This window comes from Aotus nancymaae, unplaced genomic scaffold, assembly GCF_030222135.1.
Source record: "Aotus nancymaae isolate 86718 unplaced genomic scaffold, 86718_ANA_hifiasm-v0.15.2.pri h1tg000021l, whole genome shotgun sequence".
In the NCBI taxonomy this organism is placed as follows: Eukaryota; Metazoa; Chordata; class Mammalia; order Primates; family Aotidae; genus Aotus; species Aotus nancymaae.
Window position 1 is genome coordinate 9,254,222 of NW_026988433.1, and position 14,688 is coordinate 9,268,909.

General features: G+C 44.3%; 1 protein-coding gene across 1 annotated transcript in view; it reads right to left on the reverse strand.

Annotated features, from left to right (window-relative positions):
* DNAH10 (dynein axonemal heavy chain 10) overlaps window positions 1-14,688 on the reverse strand; it is a 177,505-nt gene that overhangs the window by 104,914 nt on the left and 57,903 nt on the right. The window contains exons 24-26 of the mRNA XM_064379606.1: window positions 13,032-13,210; window positions 6,145-6,356; window positions 2,358-2,511 (exon numbers count right to left, since the gene is read on the reverse strand). Of these exons, the coding sequence (XP_064235676.1) occupies window positions 2,358-2,511; window positions 6,145-6,356; window positions 13,032-13,210 (545 nt within the window). The remainder of the gene's footprint in view (window positions 1-2,357; window positions 2,512-6,144; window positions 6,357-13,031; window positions 13,211-14,688) is intronic.

The window sequence follows — 14,688 nt, forward strand, 5'->3', positions numbered from 1 at the left end:
ACCAAATTACCAAATGATAGGCCTCTTATGATTCCATATTCAAAACAATCTGTATTGAGGCCAGGTGTGGTGGCTCATGCCTGTAATCCTAACACTTTAGGGGGTCAAGGCAAGTGGATTGCTTGAGACCAGGAGTTCATGACCAGCCTTGGCAACGTAGGGAGACCCCATCTCAAAACAAAAAAATCTGTATTGATACATATGTATATATGTATATGTGTACACATATGTATGTGTGTAGATTAGATGTATATTATGTGTATGTTTGGTATATTGTATACACTGTGTGTACATGTGTGTATATTATGTGTACATGTGTATATTAGGTACATTGTGTGTACACTGTGTGTATAGGTATATATGTATGTACATTGTATGTATGTGTGTATTAGTTACACTGTGTGTATACTGTATGCATACATATACATGAATATACATTATGTGTATGGGTGCGTATTAGTTACACTGTGTGTATACTGTATGCATACATATACATATATATACATTATGTGTATGTGTGTATATTAGGTACCCTGTGTGTACATTGTGTGTATATTAATATATTGTGTACATTATACATACATGTATATCTTAAGTAAACTGTGTGTACATTGTGTGTATACGAATATAGTGTACATTGTATGTATGTGTATATATTAGGTACACTGTGTGTACATTGTATGTATAGAATAGTATACATTGTGTGTATGTGTATACATTAGGTATACTGTGTGTACATTGTATGTATAGAATAGTATACATTGTGTGTATGTGTATACATTAGGTATACTGTGTGTACATTGTATGTATAGAATAGTATACATTGTGTGTATGTGTATACATTAGGTATACTGTGTGTACATTGTATGCATACAAATACACAGTGTACATTGTGCACACGTGTGTATACTGTGTGTATATGAATACATATGTACATTGTGTGTACATGTATACATTCGGTACACTGTGTGTACACTGTGCATATGTACACATGCATATACATTATGTGTATGTTAGGTACACTGTGTGCACATTGTATGTATATATTGTTTACATGCATGTGTGTGTATATGTATATACATGTGTGGTATACTATGTACAGTCACATGCTGCATAAAGATGTTTCAGTCAGTGATGAACCTGGTATACAACGGTGGTCCCATGGGACTATGAGACCGTATTTTGACTGCACCTTTTCTACGTTTAGATACATACGTACTATTCAGTTACCATGGCTGACAGTACTCAGTATAGTCACTCACTGTCCAGGCTTGCAGTCTAGAGCAATAGGCTGTACCCCATAGCCTGAGTGTGCAGTAGTCAGCCCAGATGGTTTGTTTGCACAATCACGAATCAACTCAGGACACATTTCTCAGAATGCATCCCGTCATTAGGTGACACGTGACTGTACACGTGCATGTGCACATATGTGTATAGGGGTATGTGTGTGTGTAGCTGTGTATGTTTGTGCACATACATGAGTATGTATGTGTATATGTATATGTGTACATGTGTATACATACATTTTTAAGTAGGGAAAGAAATACACTAAAAAGTTTATACATGAGTAGTATGTGTATATGTATATGTGTACATGTGTGTACATACATTTTTAAGTAGGGAAAGAAATACACTAAAAAGTTTATAATTATTTTCAAGTGGTGAGATTATAATTTTTTTTTAATTTTCTAACATGAACATCTATTACTGCTATCTAAAAAAATCAATGGCAAAATAAATACATAAGAAAAAATAATAATAAATGTTTTAAACAATGGAAAATGAAACTATAATTAGGAACAATAAAACAATTTTTTTTTTGAGACAGAGTCCTGCTGTGTCACCCAGGCTGGAGTGCAGTGGTACAATCTCGGCTCACTGCAACGTCCGCCTCCCGGGTCTAACGATGCTCTCCTCAGCCTCCCAAGTAGCTGGGACTACAGGTGCGTGCCACCCTGCCCAGCTAATTTTTTGTATTTTTAGTAGAGATGGGGTTTCACCAGGATTACATGCATGAGCCACTATGCCTAGCCAACAAATACTTCTTTATTACGGAAGAACGTCAAGTACTAGAGTAAACATGTGTTTTCTTTTTTGTTTGTTTGCTTTTGTTCTTTGAGACAGGGCCTCACCCTGTCACCCCGGCTGGAGTGCAATGGTTCGATCACGGTTCACTGCAGCCCCCACCTTCCAGGTTCAAGTGATCCTCCCACTTCAGCCTCCCAAGTAGCTGGGACTAAAGGCATGCCACCACGTACAGCTAATTTTTTTTTTTTTTAGGAGAGATAAGGTCTCGCTATTTTCTCTTTGATTTAAAAAAAAGGTTTTTTAAAACCTGTTTTTAACTGAAGTCTAACCTTCTCAATGGCGACCTCCTTGACTGCAGCGGTGACAATCTCATTGAGAACTTCCGTATGTTTGTGCAGTTCCATGGCAAACATATTTTCCAAGGTGAAGGTTTCGGTCATTTCAAAAAAGACAGAAGTTTTCTCCATAAGCTCTTTCCAATGCCTGAAAGTGCATCAGCATTCAAATCTTTAAGCTTACTGGATTTAGTGAGGAATTCAGTTATTCCCAATTAAATCACAGCACGAATCTCATTTTGTAAACTTCTTGTAATCAATTTCTAAAACAGGAGGGCATCACTGAAAATATATTCCCAAAGTTCTCCAAATCCCACTGGCCTCCAGAGTCAAACCTGAAAACAACGTCTCGCAAAATACTATATATATATACACGAGTCTTCACGGCCATCTCATAAAACATGCAACTTTTAATTCCTGGCAACTGCTTCTGTCATAGTCTCTCGACCAATGAGCTCAGCCTCCGGAGACTCACTCAGCCTTTTTGAGAGCCTCATGTAAATTATGAGCGCTCGTGCATTCAATAAATATTTCAGCGCTGACTCCGTGCCAGGCAGTGGGCTGGGGCACAGAGTTACCAAGGAGAAGGTCCCTAGCTTCAGGGAATCTGCCACCTGCTTGGGGAGACAATCAACAAACAATAAACAAATGTATAAATTAAATAATTACATAAGTGTTGAGTACTATCAGAAAACCGCAGCGTGAAAGAGGAGGTACGAAGGGGCCCATTCGGACGGGACGGTCGGGGCAGACTTCAGGGCACACAGACACAACAGGGGCATCTCTGCTCCTCACCTGACTGGCCTTCTTTCAACGTCTGCATTTGGCCTGTGAATGTACCCATGTTTTGGTTCTGTGTGTACGGAATGGGTGTGAGTAAGGCAGCTAAGTGTGGCGCTAGACAGCAGAATGCCACGTACCCAGCATGTCAGCAGCGAGTGTTGAATCACACACACACACACACACACACACACACACACACACACACACACACACACACAGTGCCATGGAAATGGTCAGAAAGGAGGCCCTACTGGTGCATCAGTCTCTGTACCCGCCGGCCTAGCACGTAGCACTGACAGGAAGGAGGGTCAGAACTGAAACCGAGGGGGAAGTGTCATCAGGTCTGCCTGCTCTGTGGCTTATGGTCACTTGCTTTTTGTTATTTTTTTTCCCACGAAGCTGAAGGCCTCACCACCGAACGCTGAAACTTAACCTTCACCGGCTATTCATGGATAACATTCACAGATCACTATGGCGAAGGTCACTTAGGTTGTTTTTCAGGAACTTGGGTCAACTCCTCTGTCCAGTTCAAACCGGTAGATACCACCGACCTTTCACCTGGGCCTGTGCAAATGCCCCAAAAGCGGCCTTTTGACGTTGGAGGGCCGAAACCTCCACCCTCAGGCCATGCTGGCGCCACCATTTTCTGTACCTGTGTCCTGTGAAATGCCATGAACCCTAACTACGCTTGCTCAGAATGAACCTGTTACTTCCTTTTTCCCACCACCAATCACCTTCCCCCTCGACTTAGACCACCCCACTCCCCGAACCCCTAACCATCCCTAAGCCTTATCATTGGGAAAGCAGATTTGAGGGTGCTCACCTGCCTCCTTGCTTGGCAGCCCTGCAAATAAATCTTTCTGGTTTCACAAAAGCCGTATCACGGCAACTGATGGACAGCATGAGGGCAAAACAGACCTGGGGCCAGCCCGTGACATAACCCTGGTGGGTTCGAGGGTCCACACTCAACACGACACAGCCCTGACCCACAGGGACAGAGTGATTCCCTCTCCAGTTACTCCCCAGTCCTTTTAATTGCATTAAATTACACGGAAGGGCAAGTCTCCTCGTGGTGCTTCTGTGTGACAGAGCAGGAGCACTGTCATCTCCGGCAAACACCGCCACTTTCAGTTCCAGCTCCTGGAAATCACTTCTAACTACCAGCCGCCAGAAAGAGCAGACAGTAAAACACAGATAAGACAGCTCAGGCACAGAGGGAGGAGGGGAGGGAGTCTCTGGGGTAACTGCCAAACTTCACCCTCATACAATGGGCCCCAGTCAAACAATGGGCCTTAATAAGCACATTCCTTTCCCTTCAGGTGCACTAAGATAGGGAAGCTAAAAGCAGACTGGTCGGGTATGGCTGCAGCTGCAGAAAGCTGTGTGGGAACAGACAACTCTCCCTCCCAGATAAGCACAACAGAGACACACAGAAGCAGTCCCGGCCTTTGATAAACACACACCCTGAATCCTTAAAAACTCTTCGTCTGTTTTCTCTAAAATAAGCCTCTCATGTTTGTTTTCTCTAAAACAAACCTGTCTTGATTGGCGAGCCACCTTTCATATTTCTTTCCTCTTTCTTTAATTCTTTAATTTTTTGCTCTAAGAAAGGTGAATGACCTTCCCCACAGTCATTCACCTTTCTTAGAGCAAAGGCCTCTGGCTCAGAGACAGCCGACTGTTTTTAGCTCTTTATGTATGTGTGTGTATACATATATAATTACTTTCCATTTCTGGCAAGAGTTTTTGGTTTTCTCTTTACAGTGGTGGTGTCGGTTTCTTTTTAGAATAACATTCATTTCTGTAAAAAAGAAATAGACTGATAGAAAAATACAAAACCATGGCAGCATAGATGATACTCAGATATAACAAAAATGATGAGACATGACCAAAGTTTGAAACACTGGGTTACGGGATTATAAAACTGGGAACTTTAGCTAAAAAATGCCTATTTCTACCTAGTTTTACAGATGAGGGAACTGAAGTCTGCAAAGGTAAAGGTGAGTGCTCCAGGTAAGCCAGCAGACAGTGAAAAGAGGGCTGGGGACGCACACCGCCCGACCCTGAGGGCTGCCTGTCCTTGGGAGAGGGAGAGACAGGTGTAACAGGTGTTGAAGACAATCCGGCACTTAGAAGAGACTTTCTCAACGTGAACTCAAGGATGGGAAGGGAACCAAAGAAGGAACGACTTTCTCACTAAGGAAAATGAGGTCATTTGATGTCATGGCATGACCAGATGACCACACTTTGAAAAACATGACAGAGGAAGAGCGGAACGCATCAGCGGGAGCATAACTCACAAATCAGGCTGTAACTCCTAATTCGTGTCTGTGTGGCACCATCACCAAATGACCACAGACCCACACGTAGAAGCCTCTCTGTCCCACCCACAGGGCTGGCCATCCCATCAGTAAGGCAACCACAAGCCATGCGTGGCTACTGAGCACTCGAAATGGGGCAAGTCCGGGCTGAAATAGGCTGTAGGTATAAAATACACATCATCGTACTTTTTAAGAAGAATGTAAAATATCTCATGAATCAATGTTTTATGTTGATTACATATTGAAAGGATGTTTGGGATATATTGAGTTAATTAAATACACTATTAAAATTAATTTCACCTGTTTTCTTTTACTCTTTTACTGTAGTGGCTAAAAACCTGTAAATTACATATGTGAGTCCCTTTCGATGTCTGCTGGACAGGGCTGGTCTAGGCCACTTACTATACTTTTTTAAACTTTCAAGAAAAGCAACTGAAAATGCCACTTCACACCTGTTGGGTTCTTGGTTTTGAAAGAATCTGTGGTTGACAGTTGTATAGACACTTTACATAGAAACAACATTACAGAACTGTGTTGTGCCTACGTATAGCCCTGTGGCACTGCTGGAATCTTGTGCTTCTTCATCAGACCTAAGCAAAGACATTGCACTGAAGGAAACAATTTTAACTAAAAGCTCCTCCCACACTTTCCCATCCCGGACAGCAGACAGAACAAACCTGTCTCTTAGTGCCTCGTGTTTCAAGTCGAGAAGTAAAGGAACCGAGTCTTTGAATGCCTTCATTTTTGCTTCCAAGTAGTAGGCCACTGATAAGCCACGGACTGGCCGAGGGAGCTTTCTGAGGGCCCTGAGAAAACCTTCAATTCCTTCCTGGAGAAACTGCACATTCAGGTTGATCCAAAGGGTCTGAGACCATTCTTCTTTTGCAGCCTGTAAACGCGCAAGAAACAGCTCCATCAACAAGACCCCTTTGGAAACGCGACAAGGGGGGCAAGTTTCTGACTCGCAGTCACATTCAGGTATTTTAAATTATTTCCCATCGATCTACAAGTATCTGAAATTCACAAACGAGGGGTTGACTGGAAGGATCTAAAACAACAAGAAAAGAATCCCACTTTTTGTAAGCTTTTCAAAAATAATGCCGTATCTGAGGATGTGTGGGATCCAGAATACATCCTCCTTTTCTAAAGACAAAAGTGGAGGTGGAAAGCAACAGGTGTTTTTTTAAATCAGGGAGTTGCTTGGGTCTTAAAAGGCGTACTTCATTCAAGTGCTGTCACAACTTGCTTCTTTTTCCCTGAGGTTACAAAATACTTACACTTGAGATCACTAATCCAAGAATCTGTCTACAAACCACCAGGCTGAGGCTAAGAAGTGAGAATAAACATGTTCCTACTTGATGACTGTAAAGAGATTTTCTGTGTTATATTTTCCTGAGATTTACTGTAAAAATTACTTTAAAAAAAAAAAAAAAACAGGGTCTCACTGCCACCCAGTCTGTAGTGCAACGGTGTGATCACAGCTCACTGCAGCCTCAACCTCCTGGCCTCAAGTGATCCCCCCATCTCAGCCTCCTGAGTAGCTGAGACTACAGACACACACTACCAGGCCTGGATATTTTTTATTTTATTTTGCAGAGATAGGGGGTCTTGCTAGGTTGCCCAGGCTGGCCTCAAACTCCTGGGCTCAAGCAATCCTCCTGCCTTAGCCTCCCAAAGTGTTGGGATTACAGGCATGAGCCACCATACCTGGTCTGTTTTTCTAACAGCTTTATTGAGAATTAACTTGTACATAATAAGCTGTCTATAACTAAAGGTACACAAAACTCTGCAAAGTTTTGACAGATGTACATGCCTGTGAAAGCACCACCATGATGAAGATAGTGAACTCATTCATCACCCTCAAAAGCCCCCCATTCCCCTGTCTAATCGCCCCTCCCATCCCTCTCCTCCGGTCCCCACCCCCAGTTAACCATGGATCTGCGTTCTGCCACATAAAATCATTTGCATTTTCCAGGGTTTTCTATGAATGGAATCACACAATCTGCACTCCTCTGTATCTGGCTTCTTTCGCTCAGCATGACGATTCTGAGAGTCGCCCATGTTGTTGCGTGGATGTGCTGATAACTGGTTCGATCCTCTACCTTGCTGAGTAGTATTCCACGGTGTGGATGAGCCACAGCTTATTTATCCAGTCACTTAATGGGCATTTGGGGTGTTTCTAGCATTGTGCTATTACCAACAATGCTGTTTATGAGCATTCATGCAGAAGTCTCTGCAAGGACCATGCTTTCTCTTCTCTCGGGTAAATACCTTGGACTCACTCCATGTAGGCTTCCACGGCCGCACTCCACTGATACCCTCTTGCGGCAGTCCCCAATGGCCTCCATGACATGCAATGCTGGGATCAACCCTCCATCCTCTTCTCACCTGGTCTATCAGCAGCATCTGGTGCAGTTAGCCAGTCCTACCTCCTAGAAACACGTTTCTCACTTGGCCTACAAGACATCACACTCACCTGTTTGTTCTCCTACCATCTGGGCCACTCCTCCCTCTCCTCGTCTTTCCTTTTTTAAGACATCTTCCGGTGGTATTTAATGCTGGAGAGACCCAAGCTCAGCCCTCGCTCCTCTCCTCCACCCACACCACTCCTGGCTGAATACCATCCCCCGAAAATGCACATCCACCCAGAACCTCAGAATGAAGCCTTACTTGGAAAGAGAGTCTTTGCAGATGTAGTTAGGATGAGGTCATACAGGATTAGAGTGGGCCCTAAATCCAATGATGGTGTCCATATTAGAAAACAGGCACAGGTGGCTGGGCACGGTGGCTCACGCCTGTAATCCCAGAACTTTGGGAGGCCGAGGCGGGTGGATCACAAGGTCAAGAGATCGAGACCATCCTGGTCAACAAGATGAAACCCCGTCTCTACTAAAAATACAAAAATTAGCTGGGCATGGGGGTGCACGCCTGTAGTCCCAGCTACTCGGGAGGCTGAGGCAGGAGAATTGCTTGAACCCAGGAGGCGGAGGTTGCGGTGAGCCAAGATTGCGCCATTGCACTCCAGCCTGGGTAACAAGAGTGAAACTCCGTCTCAAATAAAAGAAAAAAGAAAACAGGCACAGAGGCACAGAGGGAAGACAGCCTGTGACAAGGGAGGCAGAGACAGGAGCGACGCAGCTGCAAGCCATGGAACACTGAGGATGGCCAGAAGCCACCAGGCGCTGGAAGAGGCAAGAAGGAGCCTCTCCTGGAACGTCCGGGGTGAGCGTGGCCTTGCAGACACCTTGATTTTGCACTCCTGGCCTCCAGAACTGGGAGGAGATGCATTCCTGTTGTTTTCAGCCTCCCCCCAACCCCAGCCTCCCGGTCTGCATTCGTAATCATTTGTTCTGGAAGCCCCAGGAAACGAAGGCACCAGGTGAGCCCATTCTGAGGTTCTGGTGGCTCAGTACGGTCCACACCTGGACACTCCCAATTCACACTTCTAGCTCTTCTCTGAGCTCCAGACAAATACATCCAAGTGCTTCCTTCACATCACCACAGGGACGTCCAGCAGACAACACCTCGCACTGAATTCCTGATGTCCGCCACCGTCCCCAAACCTTCTCTTCCTGGAGCTTCCCTTAAGAGTGACTCCACCCTTCTGGCTCCTCAGGCCAAAACCTTGGAGTCTTCCTTGTTCTCTTGTTCGCACATCCCATGTCCACAGCTCCAGGAGGTCCCTGACTCTACCTGCAAACCAGATCCAGAATCCACCCATGCCCCCAGCTGGTACCACTGCCACCCCAGGATATCCTGGGATTATGACCAGTGTCCTGCCGGGCCTCTCAGGAGCCACGCAGTGTGTCCCTGAGACTCTTCTCAACACACAGCTTTGAAAAGCAATTGCTATGAAAAAGTGGAAGTCACTCTAGGTGATGAAATGTCCTTTAACATCCACAGACCAGACAGTGGGTGGGGGAACCAAGCTGTCTTAATATTGGATTTTAAAAAACGGCTTATTTTGCTGCAGAAAAAAAAACAGAATGAACAAGACCCAGTATTTGATAGCACAGCAGGGTGACTATAGTCAATAACTTAATTGTATAATTTTAAATAACTAAAAGAGTATAATTGGATTGTTTGTAACACAAAGGATGAAAGCTTGAGGGGATGACACCCATTCTCTGTGATGTGATGATTACACATTGCATGCCTGTGTCAAAACATATTATGAATCCCATATAGACACCTACTGTGAACCCAGAAAAATTACAAATTAAAAAACCACCTATTTTGACATATGCATGGTTGTTCTCAGTTCTCATGATACCTTTTCTTTTAAAACCTGATGGTATGTTTTTTACTTTATGAATTTCTTGCATGGTGCACACATCTAATCAGTCACCAAGTCTCATCACTTTCCACCCCATCTCTGGAATCTTCTCTCCTCTCTATACCCTCTGTAATTGTCCTAAAATGCAAGCTGCTATCCGTTCTGCCAGCACTGGGGCAGAACCCCTGCCTGTAATCCCCCCCACCCCCCAACCCCACTGCCTCCAGAGTCCCTTCTGGCAGCTCCATCTCCACTGGCCACTTCACACATCCCAAACCCATTTTCTGGTGCGTCTGTGGCTGGTAAAGCCACCAGTCAGGATGAAAGGTTATGGATGCACGACACAACTTCACATCTCCTGTCTCTGCTCCTGCCCAACCCTCTGCCTGGAAAGCCTTGTTCTGCACCAGGCAAAAGCCTGTTCTGGTTCAGAGCCTCACTCACAGGCCACCTCTCCAACGGCACTGCCTGGGCGGGCAGCCACTCGCCTTCCTCCTCTTCAATCTGGGGACTCTGTCCATCTCATTTCCAGTGCACATCCTGGCGGCCTGGTTATTTGTTCACATATCAGTGCAAAGGTGAATCTTGTGTGTCCAGCTGACGCTGGCACTGAGCCAGGTCACATGACGCTGGGTGTATCTGTGAGAGACACTGAGTGAGATGACCGTTTGCATCCAGGGACTGAGTAAAGCAGGTGGCTCTCCCCAGTGTGGATGGCCTCACCCAATCCACCGAAGGCCTGAAGAGAACAAAAGGCTGAGGAAGGCGGAATTCACTCTCTGGCCCTGATTGTCTTCCAGCTGGGACATCAGTGTTCTCCTGCATTCAGACTTGGACTCAGACTAGAATCTACACCATCAGCTCTCCTGGGCCTCCAGCTTGCCAAATGCAGATCATGGGCCTTCTCAGCCTCCATAATCGCAAAAGTCAATTCCTCATGATAAATCTCATAGATACAGGTATAGAGATATATAGATATACATTAGATATAGATATATAGAGATTAGATATGGGCATAGTTTAGATATAGAGATAGATTTACATATAGATATAGGTTAGATATATAAATAGATTAGACATGATTACATATAGATTAGATATATAGACATCAATTAGAAATACATATATAGTTCAGATATAGATAAATATAGATTTGCTACAGATATAGACAGATTAGGTATAGGTATACAGGTATAGACTTGATACATCCCAACCCCATTTTCTGGTGCGTCTGTGGCTGGTAAAGTCACCAGTCAGGATGAAAGGTTATGGACACGTGACATAACTTTACATCTCCTGTCTCTGCTCCTGCCCAACCCTCTGCCTGGAAAGCCTTGTTCTGTACCAGGCAAAAGCCTGTCCTGGTTCAGAGCCTCACTCACAGGCCACCTCTTTAGCGGCACTATATATACACATTACATATATATGGATTAGATATAGGTATAGTGGTAGATATATAGATATAGGTTAGATATATAGAGTGATATAGGCATAGATATATATACATTAGATATAGGTATAGGTATAGATATAAATATAAATTAGATATAGATACAGATTAGATATAGACAGATATGGATATAGATACATGTATCTCCTAGTGATTGTTTCTGAAGAACCCAGACTACACAGTCAGGGCAGACATGACTCCTTTTCTTAATCCCACATTCCAACCAGCACAGCACTGAGCTATAAAGAACTAAGTCAACAGATGAATGGATGAATGAATGGATGAATGAATGAATGAATAAATAGCATGAATTTGCATGGGAAACATATACCAATGAGAGGCACCCAAATGACATGACATTTGCAACTTTTATTTTTTATTTTTTTAAGACAGAGTCTCACTCTGTCACCTAGGCTGGCAGTAGTGCAATCTCAGTTCACTCCAACTTCCGCCTCCCAGGTTCAAGCAATTCTTGTGCCTCAGCCTCTGGGGTAGCTGAGATCACAGGCATGTGACACTGTACCCAGATAATTTTTGTACTTTTTAGTAGAGATAGAGTTTGGCCACGTTGGCCAGGCTGATCTCAAACTCCGGCCCCAAGTGATCTACCTGTCTTGGCCTCCCAAGGTGCTGGGATTACAGGTGTGAGCCACTGTGCCCAGAACTTTTTTTGATTTTTTAGTAGAAACAGGGTTTCGCCTTGTTGCCCAGGCTAGTCTGAAACTCCTGGCCTCAAGTAATCTGCACACCTCAGCCTCCCAAAGTGCTGGAATTACAAGCATGAGCCACTGCACCTGGCTGACATCTGCAACTTTTAATCTCCACTTGCAACTAAACAGTTTACCCCACACCTTAACCAAGACCTTGACCTCCAAAGAGAGTTTTCTTTTCTATGATGATGGTAAAAGACATAAAAAATAAAATTTGTCATTTTAACCATTTTAAAATATATAATTTCAGGCTGGGTGCAGTGGCTCACACCTGTAATCCCAGCACTTTGGATTGATTGAACTCCGGAGTTCAGACCAGCCTGGGCAACATAGCAAGACCTTGCCTCTACTAAAATAAAAAAAGAATAGCCAGGTGTGGTGGTACACCTCTGTAGTGCAAGCTGCTTTAGAGGCTGAGGCAGGGGGATCACTTAAGCCCAGGAGTTTGAACCTGCAGTGAGCTATGATCACACCACTGCACACCAGCTTGGGTGGTAGAGTGAGACCCTGTCTCAAAAATAAAAATAAAATATACAATTCTGTGGCATCAAGTACTTTCACAATGTCAGGTAACCACCGCCAATGTCTATTTCCAGAACTTTAAAAATTTTTTTTTTTTTTTTTTTTTTTTTTTGAGACGGAGTCTCGCTCTTGTTACCCAGGCTGGAGTGCAATGGCGCGATCTCGGCTCACCGCAACCTCCGCCTCCTGGGTTCAGGCAATTCTCCTGCCTCAGCCTCCTGAGTAGCTGGGATTACAGGCACGCGCCACTGTGCCCAGCTAATTTTTTTTTTTTGTATTAGTAGAGACGGGGTTTCACCATGTTGACCAGGATGGTCTCGATCTCTTGACCTCGTGATCCACCCGCCTCGGCCTCCCAAAGTGCTGGGATTTTATAGGCATGAGCCACCACACCCACTTATTTCCAGAACTTTTTCAACACTCCAAATGGAAACCCTGTACCCGTGAGTAATCACGCGACATTCCCCTTCCTACAGCCAAAATAAGCGTTTCCACAAAATCAGACTCAAGCTCATTATTATGGTGGCATCAAAGTCTGTGGGGCCTAAGTCATTGCTACATCCCTTTCAGTGAGCTTGAGGCCTTTGCTTTCGGGGAGATGCTCACCTTCAGTTCTTTATAGAGCTCATAAATCATCCTCAGCCCTGTCATTTCCTTCTGCACTTTCAGCAGCTCTGGGTACATTGTAATAGGAAGATCAAAAAGTTTCTCAGAGTTAGCCAATTCCTGACGGCTCTTTTCATGCCTTGCCAGTTCTCCTTCAAAAACACCTAAAAGCTCTACTCCTAGTAAATAAACACATCGATAAATGAATACAATTTTAAGTATACAAAATTGAATAAGAAATCACGCATAATGTACCTCAATTATAATTCATCCTCATAAGCCATGAGGGAAGACAAATTTAGAGTTATGGCATTATTCTAACTAAAAACAAAAGACCAATGACATCTGCAGTCTCCTCCAGTGAGAAAATTGTGTCTAATTCTCACACCCAGGTCATTCAAGAAATGAGGCTATTTTAAAGGAATCTGAGCCGGTCTACATTGCAGTCAACATCGGCATCCTTTGCTGCCCCCTTGAGAGTATCACCATCCTACTGATAACTCCCCTACCACTCTACCTACCCAATTCTAAGCTTCTCCCGCAATTCCAGTGACCACTACCACTCTATGTCACTACACCCTGCTCATACTCATCTACTCAAATGGCACATTTTCCAGATGCCTTTTCTGAGCATCCTTAAATAGATGTCACCTGTTTCTTTGGAAACCCTAGAAGTCTTTGATTTGTCTCATAGTATTTACCAAATTCACTTTAGAATAAGAATTTTAGGACCAGGCTCAGTGGCTCAAGCCTGTAATCCCAGCACTTTGGGAGGCTTGGTGGGCAGATCACCTGAGGTCGGGAGTTCGAGACCAGCCTGGACAACATGGTGAAACCCCGTCTCCATTAAAAATACAAAAACTGGCTGGGCACAGTGGCTCACGCCTGTAATCCCAGCACTTTGGGAGGCTTGGTGGGCAGATCACCTGAGGTCGGGAGTTCGAGACCAGCCTGACCAACATGGAGAAACTCTGTCTCTACTAAAAATACAAAAAATTAGTCGGGCAGAGTGGCACATGCCTGTAATCTCAGCTACTTGGGAGGCTGAGGCAGGAGAATCACTTGAGCCTGGGAGGCGGAGATTGCAGTGAGCCGAGATTGCACCATTGCACTCCAGCATGGGCAACAAGAGTGAAACTCTGTCTCCAAAAAATAATAATAGTAAAATAAAAATACAAAAGTTAGCCAGGCATGGTGGCATGCACCTGTAGTCTCTGCTACGCAGGAGGCTGAGGCAGGAGAATCACTTAAACCATGGAGGTAGAGGTTGCAGTGAGCTGAAATTGTGCCACTGCACTTCAGCCTGGGTGACAGAGATTCTGTCCCCCACCAAAAAAACCAGAATTTTAGTCTTTTTATCTTGTCACCATTTTAGCCTATGTGATGTGAAGGGCAGAGGACAAACGTGAAGTGGTCCAGGATCTGAATTCAAAGAATAAATATTATGGGAGTTAGAGAGGAAGTTGGATGGATTAGACACTGCATGTGCTTATCCAAGGCGGACACTGCTGTTTAAGATTTCTGGGCTGCAGCAGAAGCCTCTGGATTCCCTGCAGAAGTGGACACAGCTCCCTGGCACTTTTCTCAATGCCTTCAGATCACAGGCACTCAACTATCAATGAGTCGCATTAGTCCAGCTTTTCAGATATGTAACCAC